The sequence below is a fragment of the Lathamus discolor genome, chromosome 2 (assembly GCF_037157495.1).
Source record: "Lathamus discolor isolate bLatDis1 chromosome 2, bLatDis1.hap1, whole genome shotgun sequence".
NCBI lineage: Eukaryota > Metazoa > Chordata > Aves > Psittaciformes > Psittacidae > Lathamus > Lathamus discolor.
Window position 1 is genome coordinate 137,973,800 of NC_088885.1, and position 25,974 is coordinate 137,999,773.

The 25,974-nt window shown below is 42.2% G+C and overlaps 1 protein-coding gene across 1 annotated transcript in view; it reads right to left on the reverse strand.

Annotated features, from left to right (window-relative positions):
- The window catches only part of STK3 (serine/threonine kinase 3), a 130,867-nt gene that overhangs the window by 101,095 nt on the left and 3,798 nt on the right, over nt 1-25,974 (reverse strand). The window contains exons 2-4 of the mRNA XM_065668692.1: nt 22,265-22,345; nt 21,672-21,800; nt 20,723-20,837 (exon numbers count right to left, since the gene is read on the reverse strand). Coding sequence (XP_065524764.1) covers nt 20,723-20,837; nt 21,672-21,800; nt 22,265-22,345 — 325 coding nt within the window. The remainder of the gene's footprint in view (nt 1-20,722; nt 20,838-21,671; nt 21,801-22,264; nt 22,346-25,974) is intronic.

The following is a 25,974-nucleotide window of genomic DNA, read 5'->3' on the forward strand; positions in this document are numbered from 1 at the left end:
TGAGTTTCTCAAGTAAGATACTCCTTTTACAGATCATGCCTTCATTTTACATGGAATGTAAGTAAATGCTAATTTTTGAAAATAAGTATTTCTCAATTTGCATGTGCTCCATACCGACACAAAGCTGTAGAATTACATGCATACATATGTGCCCCAGTGACCATCCCCAAACCCTACTCAGCCCTGAAAACTAAGCCCTACCAACTAAGATGTCAGCGTACTCTTATGCTGGAAGGTGACAATAACTATTATCAGTTCCTTTAACTGTAGACAATTACAGAAACGGCTAAGAATGGATTCCAAACAGGTACTATGGGCTTTACTATGGGTTTTTTCTTACACCATTCTTTTTCTTGTTGACAAATGATGCAGAGAAAGAATGCTCTCTGCACTTCTGGGTTCATTTTAAATTACCTGCACTCAACAATTGCTAGATGATATCCTCATAGGAAAATACAATCAGACTGAATATATGGCTCTTCAATTTCAGCCACAAATACCACATTTATTAAAATATCTACCAACAATGTTGATTAGTGTGCTGCCTAGGCAAAGGTTTCCTGTTAGTCCTTAAGTGTAGATAACACACAAGCTATGTTATATCGTATTACAATTACGCTATAAAAATTGTACAATTGAACCAACAAATCTTAACATAGCTGGCCCTAAATATATTTTGTAAGACATGTCACATTTTAGTAAGCACAGCTACCACCATGTGAAGATAATGCAATATGTCAGCCCATAACTTTCAAAGTAGTTGTGGTCTGTTCTGGTCTTCAAGAAAACATGTTCCTTTACATCACATTTACCAGTGCATAATACTATCTTCTACAGCCATGATGAATTTTTAAGAGATTTCTTTATGCTCCTGTCCTGGGTTTACCAGGAGCCATTTTGCTCCTTCTTAGTAACTGGTGCAAGCTCTGTGTTTTGACTTCCAGCCTGTGCAGAGAGCTGATAACACCGATTGGTTTTAATTGTTGTTAAGTAATGTTTATTCTGGCCAAGGACTTTGTGAGTCTCGGGCTCTCCTGGGGACGAGGGGAGGCCGGGAGGAAGCAGAGACCCAAACTAGCCAAAGAGGTATTCCATACCACAGCACATCATGCCCAGGGAGGTAAGTGGGAGTTACCCGGAAGGTCACACTCTCTCTTTGGGGGGGTCGAACTCGTTCAGCGATGGTATTGTATTCTCTTGTTATTTTCTCTTATCAATATTATCATCGGTGGTAGCAGTAGTGATTTGTGTTATACCTTAGTTACTGGGCTGTTCTTATCTCAACCCGTGGGAGTTACATTCTCTTGATTCTCCTCCCCATCCCTCAGGGAGCGGGGAGGGTCGGGGGTGGGGGGGGGGGGCGGTGTGAGTGGACGAGCTGTGTGGATTGGTTTAAACCACGACAGCTCCTTACTGGTAACATGGCCTCCAGTTACTTCTAAGAATTAAGGCAGAATACTTGAGGCTCTTTAGAACTTTAAGAGTGCCCAAAATGAAAAATACAGTCTGCATAGTTATACCCAGCTCTCCTTCATATCATGTTTGCTGTTTACTCTTCAGTCAGGATGAGCAGAAATATACTCTCAAATTAGTGAAGTAACTGAATACAAACTGAGAAACATAATTGCTAATTTGAATTGAAAATGTAAAAAAAAAATTTTTGAAGAGAAATAAAATTGCGACAGGGATATTTATTGAATTCTGTACGTGCATCACAAAGGAAACACTAAGAACTCTTTAACCTGACTTTTTTAAGCAGACCAGACAAACTTCAGTTTTAAAGCGTAAAAACCACCTCAATGATTAACTAAATACCTATTATAAATAAAGAAGCGGTATAGTCTGGGCAGTTCAAAATGCTTCTCTTATTTACTACTTTAATATGTTGCAGAATTCATGTATTATCACAAATGATACAGTAAGCTGCAGATACCAATTAGCAACAGGGTTACAGACATTTAATTACAAAGAAAATACAATATGGGAAATAAAAAAGAAATTAAAAAAGAAGCGCTTTATTTTCAGTTATCTGTTGCATAAACTACATGGACTACTAACTCATCAGTTACCACGGTTGTTTATCTTCATTACTCTACATCAGTGTAATAGGAACAAAAACTCCTGAACAAGTGTTATTAGAGAAACAGCTATCTGAAACAGTGAATCTTTTGCAGGTACTAGACTCTCTGAGAATACTTCTCAGATTTTCATCAACATTTATCCTAGAATAAAAGCAAAAAATCACACAATTCATTCTATGCGATGCAATTTCTCAAGGAAATACAAAGAAACTATTCATGCAACCGAAACGCTGCTCAATTACGGCACACCAACGCTTTAATGTAAGAGCTAAGCAAATGAACTTGACACATTCTTAGAAATGCAAGAAACTGAAACACTTAAGATGAATAATTTGGCTGCAACACTGGGTTGCATTTTTTCCCTCTTTCTCTATTTTTCCAATCCTACACAGAAATTAAATTGAGCAATAGCAATTCCTTCCAGTTTCAGTTTTGAAAGTGTTGGTACACATCCGCACCTCTCTCCAAAAAACACACTACTAAAAGCCCACAAGAAACAAAAAGCCCCACTCAGAGTCACTCTAAGCCAACAAAATGACTCAACAGAAGGAAAAAATGATTAGTCAGCAAGATTATCTGTGCCTGGGTTGCTCATAACAAGTTTTAATTACTTAACAAGCAGAACCACTTCCCTATTCCAGCTTCTATCCAGTCTCATAAAACCTGGGCATGGAGCCCAAGGGCACAGTTACACATCCATTTACTTAAACAGTAGTGCCAAACTCGAATCCCTCATTTCACTGCAACCTATTGCAGTAATTCCCACTGTGTGACAGCCCTTCCACTGAAAAACTGTGACCCTAGTTAAAAATAAAACTGTCTCCCAAATAATTTTTCCCAACAAATCAGTTCCTTGATTCAATTCGTGGCACAGTCAACAAGGATGTAGCAGAGTAGGAGCTGCTCAAATTGGCATTGCTTTCCAAATAAGTTCATGTGTTGCTGCGCTCAGAGACCTAGTGACTTTTATAAACCTCTCTGTATGCAGGCAGAGGATGAAACTGATGGTGGCATTATCTCCAAGCTCCACAGCGAGCAGCTACCGCCTCCGCTGCGCATTATGCATTCCTTGCCTGCCATTTATTTCCAAGATCTTTCAGTGTTCCTATTCAGTGGCATGCTGCTTAAAGCTCTTATTTGTGCTACTTTATGCTGGCTGCTATGCTGCTTCAAAGGACTGTATGCCAGGAGAACTGAAAACCCTGCTACACGCAGCTCAAACAAGACTGCTTTCCTAGCACCGAGACTTTTACGCCCTTGGCGCAATATTCAGTCAAGCAAGAAGGTACTTTAAATCAACTATAAGATAAACTGAAGCATGGTCAGAAGGACATAGGGAGAATGAGACAATCCTCAGCATGTGAGTTAATAATTTTGTGAAATACACTAAAACTGTAATTATCTAAAAACTCACACTACAGGCAATTTAAACTCCAGCTATTAACAAATACTGTATCATGAATGACTTATGGCATGCTGAGTGTAACACTTTCTGCCAGAGCTTTGCCAAATCCACCCCAGTTCAGAAACAATACAATGTCCTGAATCTCCAAAGACTTCCACGCAGTTAAATCTCAACATGCATCAAAACACAATCCCAAGCATTGACAAATGCATAACAACAAAGGCAAACAATTTATCATCTGCTTTTATCTAGAAATAAGTATTATGAGAAACTGTGATTAGAAGGGTCCTCAGAGAAGGTCCCTCTTCAGTAAATTGTGTTCCTAATGAGCTTAATCCCTAGTTTCAGTTCTTGAAAAATCAGTGGTTAAACCACATAGAGATCTTTGGACCAGCTCTGGGTATAGAAGTGCTTTTGCAGCTGCATGCCAAAACCCAGCTCTCAAAAGGAGAGGGTAACAGAACAACCGTACCAAAAGGTTAACAAAGCTATAGCCTGAGAATCCAGCAAAGCCGAAGAGAGTGAGTTCTAGAGTACTGCAGCCCTATGCATCATCTGGGGACCACCAATAAAGCAAAGCTATAGCATGGCTACATGTTACAGAAGTAATTTAAGTATTATCAAAATACATTTAGTGGTCAGAGAAGCTCATAGGGTTGAACATCACCTCTAAGAAGAAAGCAGAGAGCACAAGCTGTGTTTTATCAGGAACATACACACTTATCTGTATAACCTGATGCAGTCACTCCTCCTTATATTATTGCTAAACGCTGACAAGTATATGCATAATAACACACAGAGACAATGTTTAGCTTTAATATCTTATAATATTTAGGACAAAATTAATTTCCAGCCATACTCAACAAGCCAAGAGTACACTCACCTTCCCTCAACAAGATTACCTTCTCAGAAAATTATGTACTGCCATATTGAACACTACCATGCAATAACCTGACAATTTTTGTGCAATTGAAGCTTTATGCAGAACATACACCACCTATCCATGCTACTGAAAACACACAATTACAAAATTATAAAAAAAAAAATTACTTCCAAAACCACAAACTATTTAACCATAACAGTCTAGCAGCTGAGCCATACATACACCCTTTCTTCCCTTATTGGACATACAAAGCATTGCACAGACGGTTTTAGTTACGTTGGTTCCATAGACCAAAACTGTCATCTGCAGATGTTTTTGCACAATATTAATGGTATTTAAGTATTTTTTTTATGCTGCATTAGACAAAGTGTTGACAGAGGCGAAGTGAGGTGATCCTTACCGTCTATTCAGCACTGCTGAGGCTGCACCTGGAGTACAGGGTCCGTTTCTGGGCTCAACAGTACAGGGGAGACATGGGCACACTGGAGAGAGCCCAAAAAAGGGCCAAAGATAATATCAAGAGACTGGAGCATCTCTCCTATGAGGAAAGGCTGAGAGTGCTGGCAGAGTTCAGCCTGGAGAAGAGGAAGCTCAAAAGCGATCTTCTCATGCATACAAATATCTGAAGGAAAACGTGCAAAAAGGACCACCTTTTCCCACGGTGCCCAGGGACAGGACCAGAAGCAGTGAGCACACAGTGAAATATAGGAGGCTCCCTCTGAACATCAGAAAATACTTTTTCACTGTGGAGGTGAGCAAACACTAGAACAGGTTAACAAGGAAAGTAGGTATTGTAGAGCCTGTGCCCCTACAAGTGACTTTCAACTCACAAAGGAAACAGCTAAGTATAGACTCAGACCATAACACACCTTGCCATAGCACACAGCTTGCCATCTACTTAATATCCAGTACTCCCTAGGTCTAACAAGTAGCTTGATGTTGGCATACAAGTAATGCCATTGATAACTACCACACAGAAAAATTGAAAGAAAATTATTTTTTAATACTAGGGATATGTTAATATTGCTGTTCTAGCCAGGATGTATGGTTCTTATACTGTACTATTCCTGATCAAACCAGGTATTATGTTTTCTGTTAAAACAGTTATCTTATTCTGAGCTTTTAAACATGCAGCACCATTCTGTGAGTATAGCATGTTCTATACCTTGGACCTTAGTATAATTTCCCAGTAATTATCTTTCCACTTAGTTTCCAACATCCAGTTGTGTCAAGATCCTCACTTAAAATCCTGTGGAACGTTTATCTGCTCAGTATTTTTGGCTAATTCCAATTCTGTATGCTGAGTCCCTTCAGTGGGCTGGTGCTACCCTCTAAATATCAGTCAGCTGTCAGCCATGAAACAGGTTCAAATCTTTCATCATCAAAACCACATGTGAGCTATAGATTAAAATTAATGTAAATGATAAAGGTGAGCAACACTACAGCCTACATAAAAATGTTAGCAACAAAGCCGATCTTTAGAAATGGAAATTTGGAGCAAAGCAGATCACAGCAGATTCAGGGGTTACACATGTATTAGGAGACCAGCTAATCCACATATTTAAGTCTAACAGCCTATGGATGCCATCCACAAGGGAGAACCAGAAGTACATTTATACAGTCTAGCACACACTACCTAATCCATGCAACTGCTGGACAGTTTATCTATGGGTTCTCTGCTCACATTCTCCTTCCTGAGGGCCTCTCTGAAGGGTTCTGGGTCAGCTGAACTGTATTAACTGCCTAAGTCCATTCCCAGCTGCTCTTTTTACACTAATACATGCACATTAAGCTTGATGCTTCCAGGAAGCATCAGGTTACTGCACCTAAACAGTCTGATCAAGTCAAGCACACTGGCTAAATCCACTTCATGGCAAATAAAGGCACCATGGTATAATCACTCTTCCACCTGAAACTATCAAGCTTTGCCATCACTGACCTTATTATCACATACTTGGCCTACCTCCTTCATTTATGCGAAGACAAGGTGGACTAAGAAAGAGTCAGAGATGCAGAAGAGATGAGCAAATGAGCAAGGGAGACGAGGTGACAGTTACTACAATACCCTTCCCACCTGTAATATTTGAAGTAGAACTTATGAAATAGGGCAGGAAGCTTCAGGGAGAAAGAGTTGTTATACTTGCAGCTTTAACCTGAAATCAAGGTTAGATTCTGGTTTCCACTGCCTGCTATGAACTTCAGTAAGACTACACTCTCCTGAAGCCACTTCCCTTAAGCTTCACCTTTCAGAGCAACTACATTTCAGACATTTTTAAGCAGATCTGCATGCTACGTGTGAAGACAGTTCTCTTAAAAAAAAAAATCCCAGCCTATGTCTTGAGTGAGGTACTAAATCATGACATCTAAGTTACTTAAAATGAAAAAGTTTGACCTTTCAGTAATCATCTCAAACGAATGGAGATAATCCCTTCTTCCCTTCTGTTCTTCCTCCTTTATTATAGTAAAGGGACACCTCAATATTACAGTAACGGACAGAATAAGAACTCACTACCACAGGAGAACTACCAGTTTTACTCAATTATACCAAGTTAAGCATAGGATCATACGAAGGGAGGCAGCAAGTGTCATTCTCCCTACTGAGCCCAACTCATGCTGCAAATAATCATATGGAAAGTGTGATTTTACAACATAACAATGACTATTCACTGCACAGGTGATGATCAGTGTTGATTTTTTTTTAGATTTGTGGCTTTGACAACATAATCCCAGTACCTTTTGTAAGGTTTATTAACTATCACAGAATCCCAAGGGTTGGAAGGGACCTCAAAAGATAACCCAGTCCAATGCCCCTGCAAGAGCAGGGTAACCTACAGTACATCACACAGGAACTTGTCCAGGCGGGCCTTGAATATCTCCAACATAGGAGACTCCACAACCCCCCCGGGCAACCTGTTCCAGTGCTCTGTCACTCTTACAGTAAAAAAGTTTTTCCCGATGTTCACATGGAACCTCCTATGCTCCAGTTTACACCCACTGCCCCTTGTCCTGTCACCGGACATCACTGAAAAGAACCTAGCTTCATCATCCTGACACTCATCCTTAACATATTTGTAAACACTGATGAGGTCACCCCTTAGTCTCCTCCAAGCTAAAGAGACCCAGCTCCCTCAGCCTCTCCTAAGGGAGATGCTCCACTCCCTTAATATCTTTGTGGCTCTAAAAACTATTATATGTAACAAACTCTAACTCCTCTTCTCAAATAAGCATTTTCATACTGGGTAATTCAAGAAGGTGCTAACAAATCAAAGTCTTGAAAATTGAAAAAAAATAAAGTTTGAAAGTTGCTAGGCTACTTCAGCCTAGCAGCAACATAGAATTATCTAAAACATATAGAATCATAGAATAGTTAGGGTTGGAAAGGACCTCAAGATCATCTAGTTCCAACCCCCCTGCCATGGACAGGGACACCTCACACTAAACCATCCCACACAAGGCTTCATCCAACCTGGCCTTGAACACCACCAGGGATGGAGCACTCACAACCTCCCTGGGCAACCGATTCCAGTGCCTCACCGCCCTAACAGGAAAGAATTTCCTCCTTATATCCAATCTAAACTTCCCATGTTTAAGTTTTAACCCGTTACCCCTTGTCCTGTCACTACAGTCCCTGACGAAGAGTCCCTCCCAGGAATCCCTATAGGCCCCCTTCAGGTACTGGAAGGCTGCTATTAGGTCCCCACACAGCCTTCTCTTCTCCAGGCTGAACAGCCCCAACTTCCTCAGCCTGTCTTCATATGGGAGGTGCTCCAGTCCCCTGATCATCCTCGTGGCCCTCCTCTGGACTTGTTCCAGCAGTTCCATGTCCTTTTTATGTTGAGGACACCAGAACTGCACACAATACTCCAGGTGAGGTCTCACAAGAGCAGAGTAGAGGGGCAGGATCACCTCCTTCGACCTGCTGGTCACGCTCCTTTTGATGCGGCCCAGGATACGGTTGGCTTTCTGGGCTGCAAGCGCACACTGCGGCCGGCTCATGTTCATCTTCTCATCGACCAGCACCCCCAAGTTCTTCTCTGCAGGGCTGCTCTGAATCTCTTCTTTGCCCAATCTGTAGCTGTGCCTGGGATTGCTCCCACCCAGGTGTAGGACCTTGCACTTGTCATGGTTGAACTTCATAAGGTTGGCATCAGCCCACCTCACAAGCATGTCAAGGTCCCTCTGGATGGCATCCCTTCCCTCCAGCTTATCAACTGAACCACACAGCTTGGTGTCATCGGCAAACTTGCTGAGGGCGCACTCAATCCCACTGTCCATGTCAGCGATGAAGATGTTGAACAAGACCGGTCCCAACACCAATCCCTGAGGGACACAGAATCACAGAATCACAGAATCCCAAGGGTTGGAAGGGACCTAAGAAGATCATCTAGTCCAACCCCCCTGCAAGAGCAGGGTAACCTACAGTACATCACACAGGAACTTGTCCAGGCGGGCCTTGAATATCTCCAGTGTAGGAGACTCCACAACTCCCCTGGGCAACCTGTTCCAGTGCTCTGTCACTCTTACAGTAAAGAAGTTCTTCCTGATGTTAACGTGGAACTTCCTATGCTCCAGTTTACACCCATTGCCCCTTGTCCTATCACTGGATATCACCGAAAAAAGCCTAGCTCCATCATCCTGACACCTACCCTTCACATATTTGTAAACATTGATGAGGTCACCCCTCAGTCTCCTCCCCTGCAAGCCAAAGAGACCCAGCTCCCCCAGCCTCCCCTCACAAGGGAGATGTTCCACTCCCCCAACCATCCCCGTGGCTCTGCGCTGGACTCCCTCAAGCAACTCCCTGTCCCTCCCGAACAGAGGGGCCCAGAACTGGACGCAACACTCCAGATGCGGCCCCACCAAGGCTGAGTAGAGGGGGAGGAGAACCCCTCCCGACCTACCAACCACTCCCCCTCCAATGCACCCCAAGATGCCACCTGCCCTCTTGGCCACAAGAGCACACCGCTGGCTCATGGTCATCCCCCCATCCACCAGGACCCCCAGGTCCCCCTCCCCTTCACTACTCTCCAGCAGGTCAACCCCCAACCTGCACTGGTACATGGGGTTGTTCTTCCCCAGATGCAAGACTCTACACTTGCCCTTGTTAAATTTCATCAAGTTTCTCCCCGCCCAACTCTCCAGCCTGTCCAGGTCTCGCTGAATGGCAGCACAGTCCTCTGGTGTGTCAGCCACTCCTCCCAGTTTTGTGTCATCAGCAAACTTGCTGAGGGTGCACTCAGTTCCCTCATCCAGGTCATTGATGAAAATATTAAACAGCACCGGTCCCAGCACCGACCCCTGAGGAACTCCACTAGTCACAGACCTCCAGCTAGATTCTGCGCCATTGACCACAACTCTCTGCCTTCTTCCTTTCAACCAGTTCTCAATCCACCTCACTACTTGATCGTCAAGCCCACACTTCCTTAGCTTATCTATGAGGATGCTGTGGGAGACAGTATCAAATGCCTTACTGAAATCAAGAAAAACTACATCTACCGCTCTACCATCATCCCTCCACCTAGTCACTTCCTCATAGAAGGCTATAAGGTTGGTCATACATGACTTCCCCCTCATAAAACCATGTTGGCTGTTCTTAATGACCCCCTCATCCTTGATATGCCTAGTGATGGAGTCAAGAATAAGTTGTTCCATCATCTTTCCAGGGATGGAGGTAAGGCTGACCGGTCTATAATTACCCGGGTCCTCCTTCTTGCCTTTCTTATAGATTGGTGTGACCTTTGCCATCCGCCAATCCTCAGGCACCTCGCCCATTTCCCACGACTTACCAAAGATGATGGAAAGTGGCCTAGCAATGACCTCCGCCAGCTCCCTCAGCACCCGTGGGTGCATTCCATCCGGACCCATCGATTTACAGATGTCCAGATTGCATAGCTGATCCCTAACCCAATCCTCATCTACCAAAGCAAACTCCTCCTTTGTCCTGACTCCTTCTGGGGCTATAGAAATCCGGGGCCCTCGGGGAGAGTCTGCAGGAGTAAAGACAGAGGCAAAGAAGGCATTCAGCACCTCTGCCTTCTTTATATCCTCTGTCTCCAGGGTACCCACTTCGTTCAGCAATGGGCCTATATTGCCTCTTGTTTTAGTTTTATTTGCTATGTATTTGAAGAAGCCCTTTCTATTGTCTTTAACCCGACTAGCAAGATTGAGTTCCAAGGAGGCCTTAGCTGTCCTAATTGCCTCCCTACATCCTCTAACAACTGTCCTATATTCCTCCCAAGCGGCCAGCCCCTCCTTCCATAATCCATAGATTCTCCTTTTCCACTTGAGTTTGCCCAGCAGCTCCTTGTTTAACCACGCCGGTCTCCTAGATCCCTTACTTGACTTCCTACTCATTGGGACGCTCCGATCCTGAGCTTGGAAGAAGCGGTCCTTGAATGCTAACCAACTATCTTGAGCCCCTTTACCGCCTAGTACACTTTCCCATGAGACTTCCCTTAGCAGTTGACTGAAGAGGCCAAAGTTGGCCCTTCGGAACTCGTTACTGGTCTCCAGCTGGACATCGAGCCATTGACCACAACTCTTTGTGTGCGGCCATCCAGCCAGTTCTTTATCCACCGAGTGGTCCATCCATCAAATTGATATCTCTCCAATTTAGAGAGAAGGATGTCGTGTGGGACAGCGTCAAACGCTTTGCACAAGTCCAGGTAGATGACATCAACTGCTCTACCCCTGTCCATCAGTTCTGTAGCCCCATCATAGAAGGCCACCAAATTGGTCAGGCAGGATTTCCCCTTAGTGAAGCCATGCTGGCTGTCACCAAGCACCTGGTTGTTTTTCATGTGCCTTAGCATGCCTTCCAGGAGAATGTGCTCCAAGATTTTACCAGGCACAGAGGTGAGACTGACTGGTCTGTAATTCCCCAGGTCTTCCATTTTCCCCTTCTTGAAAATGGGGCTATTATTTCCCTTTTTCCAGTCGTCGGGAACTTCACCTGACTGCCATGATTTTTCAAATACGATGGCCAGTGGCTTAGCAACTTCATTCGCCAGCTCCTTCAGGACCCGCGGATGGATTCCAACAGGTCCCATAGACTTGTGCGCATTCAGATTTTTTAGATGGTCTTGAACCAGATCCTCTCCTACAGTGGGCCCAAGGTCTGCATTCTCACAGTCCATGCATCTACCTTCTAAGACCTGGGCGGTGCAGTCAGAGCCTTTGCCAGTGAAGACCAAGGCAAAGAAGTTATTCAGAACCTCAGCCTTCTCCAAATCCTGCGTAGCCAGTTCTCCCGAAAGCTTCCTCTAGTGGTTCATATGGAAAACTGCTGCAGGAAAGCTCAGTCTTCTCCAATGGTCACATGCTCAATATTAGCTAGCACTAATAAGTACACTTAGAGAGATCAAGAACCAATTAGAATACTGAAGGCAGACTCTTTAGCCCTTACTCTTCACTACCAAGTTCCAGCTTGCTATACAACATCTATGAAGTACTGAACTGGCTATCCAGATGTTGAGCACAACCTTGGAAGCAATGCAGAGCCTTTTCAGCAGTGTACCAAGTAAAGGCAACACGGGAAAAGAGATTTTTAATTATGATTCAGTAGCACAATGACATGCATTTGTCATGTCTATACACAGTTGAGATGAGCAGCAACTGAGTTAGTCTGGTTCTTCAAAGTCCTTTTCTGACAAAGCACTGTGAATAAGGTCAATAATTTCAATGGAAGTCCTTACCACAAGTCACTTAGAACAGTACCATGTGCCTTTCAAGCAGGAAATGCTTATTTGAGTTTTCATTGTTGTCTAAAGTTTAAAAACAGTTTTACCATTATGTAAAACACATTTGCAAACAGACCACTTGGCTCACAAGCTATGCACCTGTTCATACCACCCCCATTGACAGCATCATCAAGGGAGACCTTGAATAACCTGTGTTAGGTGGACAAGGATCAGTTTGGTGGTGGTCTTGATCCTGCCAGATAAGAAGAAAGCCTCAATCAGAAGCAGATTCATCTGCAGATCACCACCTTCTACCAGCAGACCTACTAACAGCAGCAAACCATTAGTGTTTTCATGAACACAGGATCTCAGAGGAAGAAGGACTACTATGGAAAAACATCATCTACCTGACAAAGGAGGTCAAGAGCAACTTTGCCAACAGGCCTCCTAACACAGTGAGAGCAGCTTTAAACGTCAGGTAAGCAGAGGAACACAGAATGGGGAAGCACATACCAGAAAGGATTCTGGACGAGGTTTTCTCACTCCCTTCAAGATAAAGTAGGGCAGTCAGGTGTATATCTGAAACCCCATGTACAAAAGTGTACAGCCTGTGACGCAAACAGGAAGAACTGCCAGCCTGTGCACAGCTGCACAGCTATGCAGTTACTGGAATTAGAGACACAATGGGATAGATCACACAACTAGAACACTGTGAGAGATGGATGCAGGCTCCTCCCAAGACACAAGAGGAAGGATGAACAGGGTTGAGCTTTACAGCTACATGCAGCTCCGCTACATAAAACTTAAGCTTGTTGAGAGTTTACAGGTCAAAAGGTGGATGCCATCATGGCATCTGCTTCAAACCACCCTATCAAAAAGGTGAAGTAGGTAAGTCATCCTCAGCACTGCAAGAAGCCTCTGATCATAGGCCATTGTTCACAGAGGTGTCAACAACCTCAATACCTCTTGGGAGGGCAACATGGCAGGGTACAAGAATATCCAGGGGTGAGCAGTAATAATTTTTACTGGATGCGTTGTATAGGCCCACTGCAGAGAGTGTACTACTAGTCCAGCTACTCATGAGTAAGAACTCCCCAGGGATGACAGCAGCAGCTTTGGCAAGTGATTATGAGATGGTAGAGGTTAAGGTATGGAAGGAAGTGACAAAAGAAAGTAGCAGAACCAGATTTCCAGACATCAAACCTCAGATTGTTAAAGGAACTAGTAAGTGGGATCCCAGGCATGCTGCGCCCCAAAGGGCAATCAGACCTCAAAGAGCTGGTTGAGCACCAAGGGCAACCACCTCAAAGTATGAAAGCAATCCTCCCCGACATGCAAGATAATGAGCAAGAAGAGCAGGAGACCATCTGGAACGAACTAAGCATATCAGAAGGAAAAAAAAAAACAAAAACCAAAGATTAGATATAAAAAAAAAAAAGTTCTCCTCTGTGAGGGTGGCGAGGCAATGGAACAGATCGCCCAAAGAACTGGTAAATACTCCATCCCTGGCAGTGGTCAAGGCCAGGCTGGACAGGCCCTTGGCTGAAATGGTGTTGTGAGGCATTCCTGCCCATAGCAGAGGGTTGGAATTAGATGATCTTAAGGTCCTTTCCAACCCTAAACATTCTATGACTCTATATGAAAAGCAGAGACAGATTAATAAGGACATATAAAGCAGCATGGTCTGCTACTAAATGGGGTAGTCAATCTATTAACAAACAATGCATAAATCTCCCAAGCATCTTCTTTGCATCGGTCTTTAGTAGCGTTTTTCTGGCCTAACAGCAAAGTGGAATGTGTTAGGAATTACTCTAATAAATTGGACAAATACAAATCCATGGAAGCAGATGAGACACATCCAAAGGTGCCAAAGAGCTGGCTAGTACCAACCCAAGGCTGCTACTTCTCAGCTTTAAAAAGTTACAGCAATAGGTGGATATCCCTTATGACACCATCTTCAAAAACAGCAGGAAAAATAAACCCCAGGAATTACAGGCTGGCCATCTTACCCTCAGACCCCTAAACAGACTCTGAACAGTAACACAACTGACTAGTCCATTTATTCAAGGGTTACCAGCAGAACATGGTCAGTATATCCACAATGGACTTGTCCATTGCCACAATGTCTGGACACCGAGATCAGTTAAACAAGTTAGCCAGCACAGAAGGAATTTAAGGCTTTGTGTATGGATTGGCTGGCTATTAATTAATCCATATGGGTTCAACTGAGGAAGTTATACTGGGATAGATGCTACTTAAACAAAAACATATGAGTCATTAGGCCTTAGAAAGCCAATTTACAGCTGCAAATCACACAAACTTTAGTGCAGCAAAGGCCAAACTGCAAAATTACTGACAAACATGACTGCTTAAAGCTACAAAATAACAACATTATGAGCAAAGCCCTTCTAGCTCAGAGCAGGAACAAAGGGCTGCCCTAGACCCCCATGGTAGTGTATAGAGAAAGCAAAACCAGGAGGACATTCAAACACAGCATCTAGAGATTCAGATACACTATTCATTTGAATTACTGGAGCTTAAACACATGGGGAAAAAAAAATAAAAGGTAATTAGCTAAGAACACATACGAGATGACAGTAAAAATACATGAGGCAATGTATACAAATTATAATGTAATTGATAAATAAATTGGTATGGAAAGGAAGTCACAGTTTAGATATAAGATGCAGGACTTCTGAACCCAGACAGCATGCCACCTCTACAGCAGCACATTGCTACACTTCTCACTTACAATACTGCCCCAAATAAGGTTTTGTCTGATAAACCCACTGCGCAGCCACTATGGGCTATGCTGCAGTCACTGAATTTGGCCCCTGAAAGACAGGATTAGAATAACCCAGATAATCCAGTAGGTGAGCAAGTACACCCTAAATTATCAGTAGAGGCAGAGTTGCTGCTGTGTGAATACTCTCCCATGTTAACAGCAGCCAGTAGGACTTAAAGTATTGCTTCACCTTGTAATTATCTCATTCTATTGCAAGTTGCTACTGAAAAAGCCTTTTCCTTCTCTTTCCCCACTGCTCATTCCTAATGTCCCTCTTGCACCAGATGAAGCCATTGTGCTGCCGTAAGTGCCAAGTTATCTCACAAGTGGGTGGAGAGGATGAACTAGAGAGGAAAAAGTCCTCCCATCAGATAGATCAATCTTATCAAAGATCACCCTGTGGCCACACACAATCAATGCATCTGAGGCACGGAAAAGGAAGGAACTCATCAACCAGGTTGGAGGATAACAGCAGAACTGCCCTTTCTGGTTGTAATACCACAGTTAGCGTATTTATCTCCCAAATCAGGCTCTGAGAAAAGCAAACAAAACTAGACACACAGCTTTGTCGCCTTGGACTGATTACCAACACCACACTTCAGATGAGCTAACAGGCACCATAAGCTTGCTCTAGTGCTGCTGATCTGCCTGGCACACTAGAAGGCTTCAAGGCAGAATTCCAGGGGTCAATCTAGATTCAAAGTAGTAGCCTGAGCATCTTGGACAAGAACTGGCTCCTGTCAAGCTGAAAACCTCTCTATATGAACAGGCTCCCAACAGTCTATTAAATAAAAACAATTATTTTTGAATTCTACTTCCCTCATTTTTTTGTCCATTAAAGTCCAGTGTTGCTCGCCTTCCAAACAAACAAAGCTTTCAAAGAAGATGGGGAACCACAGATACCAGAAAAGATGACCAGTAAATTCTTAGAGATAAGCAACAAGGGCAAATGCACAGTAATGTTTCCTCCCCAAATACGAGGAAACATCCACCTTTTCCTATGACTTATTTTGATACGATCATAGAACCATTTAGGTTGGAAAAGACCTTTAAGATACTCGATTCCAAATTACAGAATCACAGAATCCCAAGGGTTGGAAGGGACCTCAAAAGATCATCTAGTCCAACCCCCCCACAAGAGCAGGGTAACCTACAGTACATCACACAGGAACTTGTCCAGGCAGGCCTTGAATATCTCCAGTGTAGGAGACTCCACAACCCCCCTGGGCAACCTGTTCCAGTGCTCTGTCACTCTTACAGTAAAGAAGTTCCTCCTGATGTTAACGTGGAACTTCCTATGCTCCAGTTTACACCCATTGCCCCTTGTCCTGTCACTGGACATCACTGAAAAAAGCCTAGCTCCATCATCCTGACACCCACCCTTTACATATTTGTAAACATTGATGAGGTCACCCCTCAGTCTCCTCCAAGCTAAAGAGACCCAGCTCCCTCAGCCTCTCCTCATAAGGGAGATGTTCCACTCCCTTAATCATCTTTGTGGCTCTGCGCTGGACTCCTTCAAGCAATTCCCTGTCCTTCTTGAACAGAGGGGCCCAGAACTGGACACAATATTCCAGATGCGGCCTCACCAAGGCTGAGTAGAGGGGGAGGAGAACCTCTCTCGACCTACTAACCACACCCTCTCTAATGCACCCTAAGATGCCATTTGCCTTCTTGGCCGCAAGAGCACATTGCTGGCTCATGGTCATCCTCCTATCCACCAGGACCCCCAGGTCCCTTTCCCCTTCGCTACTTTCCAGCAGGTCAACCCCCAACCTGTACTGGTACATGGGGTTGTTCTTCCCCAGATGCAAGACTCTACACTTGCCCTTGTTAAATTTCATCAAGTTTCTCCCCGCCCAACTCTCCAGCCTGTCCAGGTCTCGCTGAATGGCAGCACAGTCCTCTGGTGTGTCAGCCACTCCTCCCAGTTTTGTGTCATCAGCAAACTTGCTGAGGGTGCACTCAGTTCCCTCATCCAGGTCATTGATGAAAATATTAAACAGCACCGGTCCCAGCACCAACCCCTGAGGGACTCCACTAGTCACAGACCTCCAGCTAGATTCTGCGCCATTGACCACAACTCTCTGCCTTCTTCCTTTCAACCAGTTCTCGATCCACCTCACTACTTGATCGTCAAGCCCACACTTCCTTAGCTTATCTATGAGGATGCTGTGGGAGACAGTATCAAATGCCTTACTGAAATCAAGAAAAACTACATCTACCGCTCTACCATAATCCCTCCACCTAGTCACTTCCTCATAGAAGGCTATAAGGTTGGTCATACATGACTTCCCCCTCATAAAACCATGTTGGCTGTTCTTAATGACCCCCTCATCCTTGATATGCCTAGTGATGGAGTCAAGAATAAGTTGTTCCATCATCTTTCCAGGGATGAACGTAAGGCTGACCGGTCTATAATTACCCGGGTCCTCCTTTTTGCCCTTCTTATAGATTGGTGTGACCTTTGCCATCCGCCAATCCTCAGGCACCTCTCCCGTTTCCCACGACTTACCAAAGATGATGGAAAGTGGCCTAGCAATGACCTCCGCCAGCTCCCTCAGCACCCGTGGGTGCATTCCATCCGGACCCATCGATTTACAGATGTCCAGATTGCATAGCTGATCCCTAACCCAGTCCTCATCTACCAAAGCAAACTCCTTTGTCCTGACTCCTTCTGGGGCTATAGAAATCCAGGGCCCTCGGGGAGAGTCTGCAGGAGTAAAGACAGAGGCAAAGAAGGCATTCAGCACCTCTGCCTTCTTTATATCCTCTGTCTCCAGGGCACCCACTTCGTTCAGCAGTGGGCCTATATTGCCTCTTGTGTTAGTTTTATTTGCTATGTATTTGAAGAAGCCCTTTCTATTGTCTTTAACCCGACTAGCAAGATTGAGTTCCAAGGAGGCCTTAGCTGTCCTAATTGCCTCCCTACATCCTCTAACAACTGTCCTATATTCCTCCCAAGCGGCCAGTCCCTCCTTCCATAATCCATAGATTCTCCTTTTCCACTTGAGTTTGCCCAGCAGCTCCTTGTTTAACCACGCCGGTCTCCTAGATCCCTTACTTGATTTCCTACTCATTGGGACGCTCCGATCCTGAGCTTGGAAGAAGCGGTCCTTGAATGCTAACCAACTATCCTGAGCCCCTTTACTGCCTAGTACCCTTTCCCATGAGACTTCCCTTAGCAGTTGACTGAAGAGGCCAAAGTTGGCCCTTCGGAAATCCAGAACTGTGGCTTTGCTAGGTATTCTATTCCTCCCACACAGGATCCTAAACTCCACCATCTCATGGTCACTGCAGCCAAGGCTGCCATTGACCGTCACCACTTTGACCAAACCCTCCTTGTTGGCGAGTACTAAGTCTAGCAGCGCTGCTCTCCTAGTTGGTACGTCCACCATTTGCATTAAGAAATTATCATCAATGCACTCAAGGAACCTCCTAGACTGTGAATGACTGGCTGTGTGAGTCTTCCAGCAAATATCGGGGTAGTTAAAATCCCCCACGACAACTAAGGCATGTAGTCGCGAGGCTACTTCCAGTTGCCTGTAGAAAGCCTCATCAACTCCTTCGTCCTGATCAGGAGGTCTATAATAGACCCCCACAACTGTATCACACGTGCCAGTCTGTCCCTTAATTCGTACCCAAATTATGAACTCAATGACCCCTGCATTAAAGTAGGGGTTCCTACTTCAACTCTCTCCTCCTCAGTTTCTTTTTCTTACATACAGAGAAGCAGAAAATAAACTTTTCCTTGGCCCAGCCAAGACACAGTCTTCATTTGACAATTTAGGAAAACTAATGAACACATAGCCCTGTGTGTCTAGGCCTAATCAACAAACATTCTGGCAAATAATCTCCCTCCTAACTTCCAAGTGAGGATGTATTTTTTTTCTTGTGAAAAGTACAGTGAAACCACTTCTTATTTCCATTAAATATGTGTGTGTATGTGTATGTATATATTTAAGATCACTAACAAAATGATGAATTACTTTAAGCAGCCTCATTCCAGTAACACAGTCACCAACTTCCCATCACGCAGCAGTCTTGGTGATTAGGTCACTCTTCCACAAAGAGCAAGAGAAATCAGACAAGTCCAAAGCCTCTGCCGCAATCTCCCAAAACTTGCCAGACATACACATGGCAAAATGAGAAATTGAGGACTTTGCTTTGCGATGTTTTATGTTTTCTGTGAGCATGGTGAGGCACTGGAATGGGCTGCCCAAGGAAGTTGTGAATGTTCCATCCCTGGAGGTGGTCAAGGCCAGGTTGGACAGAGCCTTGGGTGAGATGGTAAACATGGTTTAGTGTGAGATGTCCCTGCCCACAGAAGTGGGGCTGGAACTAGATGATCTTAAGGTCCTTTCCAACCCTAACTATTCTGATTCTATGTTTGTTTGTCTGAAATTTTTGTTATATGCACCAGAACACACCCTATCCTAACCCAAAATGAAAGTTCTATCTAGCTTGGCAGCGTGTCTGAATGCAAGCATATGTCAAGTAAACGGTGGTAGTTATCTGCTTCACCCTCCTAGAGATCTGAAGCATATGCATTTCCTGCTCCAGCCGCTAAATATTTGTGTTCAGCCACAGTATTTTTTTCCTGATCTTACTCAGTTGCCTTTTGAAAATAAACTCGTAGCAACTAATAAGATCTTCTATAACTATACAGTGAATCTCATCATCACATGTAGAGAAAAAAAAAAATGTTTGCTTTGGATCTACTAACTCTGTAGTAGATTATTTTCTAATAAACAGTAAGATATAGCCATATCTTAAGTCAATTCTTTCATGCTACTCTTGGTTTTCAAAACCTTTCACATCATCTCTCCCTCCAGGTACCTCTTCTCAACAAAGAAGTATCTTAATAAATTTAGTATCTCCTTCTAGACAAGTATTCTTAACTTCTGGCCGCCCCATCACCTTTCTCTAACTTTCATAGTTCTTTCGTCCTTGGCACTGTCATAATCTTTGGCAGAAAATTTACTTGTTCAGTTATCTCTAAACATTATGCTGAAGGGCTTGAGAACCGGTATATAAAGACTTTGCCTCCTCCACCAAGCCAAACATATCTCTTCACATTTACTTATGCTTATTTTCTCAGTCAGACACTCAGTACCACAAAGCCTTTCAAGCTTTTCCCTGTTTTTACTACTAGGAATATAACCTCTCTCATCAGTATTTCTACCCTCTTGCCCAAGGAGGATAGACAGCACAGACCCACGTAGTATTCCCAAAAATGAACATTTACTCACACCCTCTTTTTTATATTTAAACCAACTATCCACTTATGACAAAAGTCCATATTTACTCCACTACAAGTGTATTTCTTGAAAAACCTCCGACATCAAATTCTGTCTTTTCTGTACAAAGCACACCCAGACCAATTTTACATTATTGCTGTTGTAAGCCTGTTTAGACTCTTCCATACAACTCTTCTGTTGGTTCCCTCTCACATTCCTTAACTGATATTCCTTCTCATTCCTCAAGCAATAACCAATTACTTCCCATGCTCCCTAATTACTGGGAGAGAGCAAGACAATTCTATGCTTGTTTTCTAACTACGCATGTATTAAATGGCCTGCTTGACACACTGTGAGGTGGAAGGGGTAGGGGGGAGACGCCACCAGAAGTTTTGCCTTGTACAAAACTGTGGTTTTCAAGAAACTTAAAGGATCATTATATTTTAAAAATGCATTTGCTTCTGCTGCTGATTGCTCCACAGAGGAATGGACACAGTCAGCAACTGCATGAGTCTGTTTTCTAAGGCATACACATACTCCTTGGCATCAGCCAAGATCTTGTAACTGACTTTTATTCCAGCTTCTTGTCTTAGTTTACAGTTTAATTTTAATACGTGTCTTATTTAAAAAAAAAAAATTAAAATCTCACCGTTTTATTACGAAGTCTAATGATGTCCGAAACAGAGCCAGCTCCACAATATTCCATAACAATCCACAGATCTGTGTTCTTGAAATAGCTGCCATAGTACTTGACAACATAGGGACTAAATTGGGAAAAAAAAGTTTGCTAAATAGATGAGTTGTTAATAGGGGGAAAAAAAAAAACCAACAAAAAAACCCACCCACCCCACCCCCCCCACAAAAAACAAACAACCAACAAAAAATACCTCCACAAGCGTTGTTAAAAATTACAGTTTGGCACACTTCAAAGTTACAGCCAAAACCTTAAAAGATTATCCTAAAAAATACACAAATAAGAAACTGCTATCTCCATAAAACAGAGGAAATACAGAGTAATTTCTCCATCCTTGCAGACATTTGACATTAAGGCTTCCATTTATACAATACTAGCAGTCATGGGATGACTGTTTTGTGAACAAGTGCAAGGTAACAGTCCTTCTTCAGAACTATTACAAGATTGTTCACTTTTTAAAAGGTCTGTTCCTGCATGAAAAAGGCAACTGACAGAAATCTATTTTGGAAGTTAACTAGCCATTCATCATGTGCCAGAAACATCTTTATCTATCTTCTGAAACAGGTAACTCTGAATTCACAAGGCTCAGGACACTTACCAGAAGTGTTAACCTTCGGGCTTGCCAGTACAAGTTAACTGAAGCAAGCATGAAGAATTCTAAGCAGAGGCAAGTACTTATGCTTTCAACAGTTTCTGTTAGGGTGGAGTATTTGTACATCCTTAAATCCAAGCTAAGGATAGCAGGAAGTCCACAAAGAGGGTCCTTTAAGTAAGTTGTCCAACACAGACTGTTTTAATTTTCCATGTAAAAACACTTGCATCTACATATATTTCAGCTCTATTCACAAGTACAAATACTTTTTCACATAGACTCTTAGAAAGGGAATAGAACTGTCATACCTACCTGTCACACTGTTGCATTATAGAAATTTCTTTAATTATTTCTTGAAGATCTGACTCCACAGGGACCTGTTTAATTGCTACAACTTGTCCAGATTCTTTGTGTATTGCTTTAAACACACTACCATAAGACCTGAAAATAAAAGAGGGTTTGTTGTGTTGGTTTTTTTAAACAAGATAAACTGCTTCTCATGCCCTTTATATGCAGAAACTCTAAAAGTCACAGACGTATATCTAAAAGTCAAGGACATATATTCACGCAGAAGCCTGAGGGGGTTTTCAGGCTGCAAAAAATTTGGTTCTACAGGGACCTCAGGAAAGACATGCCTCTGAAGAATTAATCTTTATCAAGGTGTAGAGTATCTAACTCCAGGCACAAGCACCTTTGCTGTGTCAATAAAATGACATCAAAAAATACATACATAAATATCTATGGGGATGCATAGAAGTCTACTGATACACATTTGCTTTATTATTAAAACTTGTCTAGAAAAGCATTCCTTAAGACAATCACTCTCTCTGTAACTTAATATTCCAACACATGCTTTATATACTGTTTCCCTCTGATTCCATCCCCTTATAAATAACTGCACTTACCCTTCACCAAGTTTCTCCAGAACATCAAAGACTTCTTCAGGCTGCTTAGTTAAACTATCCTCACTTAGCTTTTTCAGTTTGCTAAAAGAAAGAAAAAAGTTACTTGCTTGTTTATTTGGGGGATAGATCAAGCAAATTTTCATACAAGTGAGCAGACAGGGAAAAAGAAAGTATAAAGGAAAACATATAAAAATATGGAAACAATGAAAATAAAATGCCTAATTAAAGTGCAGCAATAAAACTTTAATCAACCATCACATAAGATGGAGAAAGTTATGACAATTTTTGTCATTATGACTTTCCCACTAGTTTGCTCAATAAAGCAGCATGTTCACATCCAACTCATTGTCCAAACCACTTCCTTTGCTAAAGCAGAAACAGCCACAGAATACAATAAAGCTCACCTTTCATCAAAAAGCAGCCAGCATGCAAACACATGTCATTACTGTCTAGAGTATGCCATGTTGTTATCCAAGATTAAGTAGAAAATCAGTCCTTCACCCACATGAAGCATCCACTCTAAACTGTACCACTCATAAGCCAGTGAATTACATCAAGTTAAAAGCAGAAACCAGTCAATATGATTATGGAAGCATATGGTAGCACTTCACCTTTACAGGTGGTAGCAGAACACTGAACCTACAGGTGAGTTGGGGCACTCCCTCTTGCATCTTTGTGAATGCACATAGGGACAGGTGCAACAAAATCTCTAATTACATTACACCACCATATTCTGCCCTTCAATTCTTTCTCACACAATCTCAAATCACTCAGTATCACCCTACAATTTCTCCCTCCACCTTACACCCACTCCTACCGTTATTCTTTGTCTTTCACAAGCAGACCTAGCCCTCCTCCAGCCTCCAGCATTCCCATCTATCCAGCCCCACCAGACTCCTGGCAGATCTCAGAACACAACTTGGCTGTAAGTTTGCAATAGGGCTGACAATGAACATCGCAGAGGAAAATATAACCACACACACACTGCAGCACAGCTGGGTGGCTGCAACATGTAAATCCTTCACCCTCAAAATTATAGGGAATTTTGCTGCAAGACTGAAATAACAAGTTAATTCTAAATGATATCCAAGGGTACTATTAAAATAGAAGATGAGCTGAAGAATAGCTGGTGCTGTAGTGTTAGATATAGACAATGTATTCCATATGCAGGAGGGAAAAAAAATAAAAAAGAAAACAGAAAAGAAAAAAAAAAACAAAACTCTGAAGCACAGCAAAACATGAGTACTTATGGAAAATACGTTATCCTGTGACACTTCCCTAGATATGAATATGAAATAGGGGAAGAGAGGAGGGCATGGACAGAAAAGACTGACAAATCTTAACACTGGAAGAACATTGTTTAAAACACCTTTATATTAAGAGATGTAATTCTGTGATATACAGAACTAATACAAATTCAAGTGAAATGACTAATGAAGGAATTCCTGAGTCAGAAGAGATTTGTTACTGCCAACCATCTAAGTAAAGACAAAAATTTAAAGTAATTGTATAAGCATATAGGTCATATTAATTGGTATTAAACAAGCTGTGGGGAGAGAGTTATACATTCATATATCAAACACTTTCACAGATGTAGCAATTACATGAATACAAAAAACATCCACAAGCATTAAGAAAAGGTGCATAAACTCCTGTAAAACCATGCAGTTTGCCACAGCAAACAGGCAAGAATCTGGCAAGCATGCATGTTTAAGGGAGAATAAAAATCTCCACAGCAAAGCAAAGGCACAAATCGTGAATACGAAAAGCAACACAAAATACAAATGAGAGCAGCTAAATAAAGTCTGCAAAAGCAGACTACAAATTAAACACAGGAACACACAGCAACTCTGCTTTCTTTTTTGCCCTCTCTCTGCTTGTTAGAGACTAAGAAGCAGAAAGATAGTGTCATGGTTTAAAAGGACAGACAGAACTTATATCTCACAGGGAAATAAGATCAAAACTCCTGTCATTACCAAATAACATATTATCAAGAGTACTTAGGAGGCAACCTGGAGACCAAAGAAATAAGCATTCTGTAGTTTTAAAACTATTTTCATATTATACAACTCTGACAAACATGTTATGAGACCAAATAACACTTAACACTAAATACTAAAACTATTTAAAGGCAGAAAAATAGGTCAACCTCAAGAATTTCACCAAACAGACTGCTCAAAGTGAATTCCTTTCAAATATGTTGTAAGAGTGAAATGCTAGGCCTGATGCTCAAGTGACAGCATTAACAGTTCTTTGTACCACAGAAAGATCCTAATGGCTTAAACTGTTTAATGATTTCTATTTCCAGAAGTTTAACAAAATTCCTAGCTCTTTAACTACAGAAGAAAATGTGATACACTGTTCTGCAAAGGCTGCAATAAAGAATCCATTTACAAAAACTTTGTAAGAAGCAAGAAGGAGGAAGATAATTGTGGTTACTGGCTGGAAAGCACCAAGTATAACACAGGATGACTAGGAATCTTATCTTATTGGTTATAAACAAGTGACTAAAACTTGGGACACAGAAACACATTTAAGACTTCAGAATCAGCTTTATTATCAGGAATTGAGTGTGTGTGTGCCTTACTATCCACACCTTGGAAACGCGCAGGGCAAGACATAGAGAACCAAACATTTCAGCAGGATCACTGCTTTTTTTAAAGACAAAATGTTCTACATGGGGAATTAATACTATGAGCACCTAGCAAAATACCTATCTGCTAAGGCATGACCAGAAATAAACAGGGGCAGGGGGAGGCACAACTGAAAAAACAAAGGGCTCAAGAACAACAAGGGAGAAAGGTGTCTCTTCTTCCTCATGGGTCCTCTACTTTCACAACACAAGTGTTTAAATCAGAATAAGCAAATTGGTAAATTCAGGCACAGTTTTATTCTAGCCACAGGATAAAAGTGCCATAGACACACACGCACATATATATATATATATATATATATATATATGTGTGTATGTCTGTGAGAAAGTCCAAAGGATATGCATAGAAGACAACTCTAAAACCTTGCTAAAAAGTGATTTGGCATTTTTTTTCCCTCTAGAAAATCATTAGGCAGTGACTATGGGCTACTTCAGTAGTCCTCCAAAAGTAAAGCTGTTCCTGAAAACAGGAGGACTAACTAAACTACAATTCTGGGACAACAGTTGGCAAAAGGATTTTCTTGTTCCAAACAGGTTTAACTTTCTGCATAACACCTAGTGTCTTAAACAAGCGCAACACATCCTAACAAAGAATTTTACTTTTATAAATCCAGTTGATAGGAGAAAACATTCATATTTAGCATGACCAGAATCTTATACATCATGAGTACATCAGCAAAACTCCACATAACTAAATGCAGAAACACATGGAAACCATGAGAAGCACACAAGACTACCAACCCTAGCATAAAGATCAGAAAAATCTGAATTGGGACCCAAAAGAGATATTCCACACGCACTATATAAAAAAAGCAAAGTATAAGTTTAGTTCCTAAGTTATTACATGTAGATTTTACAAAATAAACTGGTGATGTACTACAGAGGTAGGCATAAAAAAATACCCTGAAAACTAACAAAGGAAAATAAAGCTGGGCTGAAGAATGTAACTCCGTTGATTATTGTCATGAGTTATAGGAAACTGGACAGTTGCTCCATGAAACATAAATATAGGTGGTCCATCTTTCAGAAGAACTACATGCTGACACATTTTAAAAGA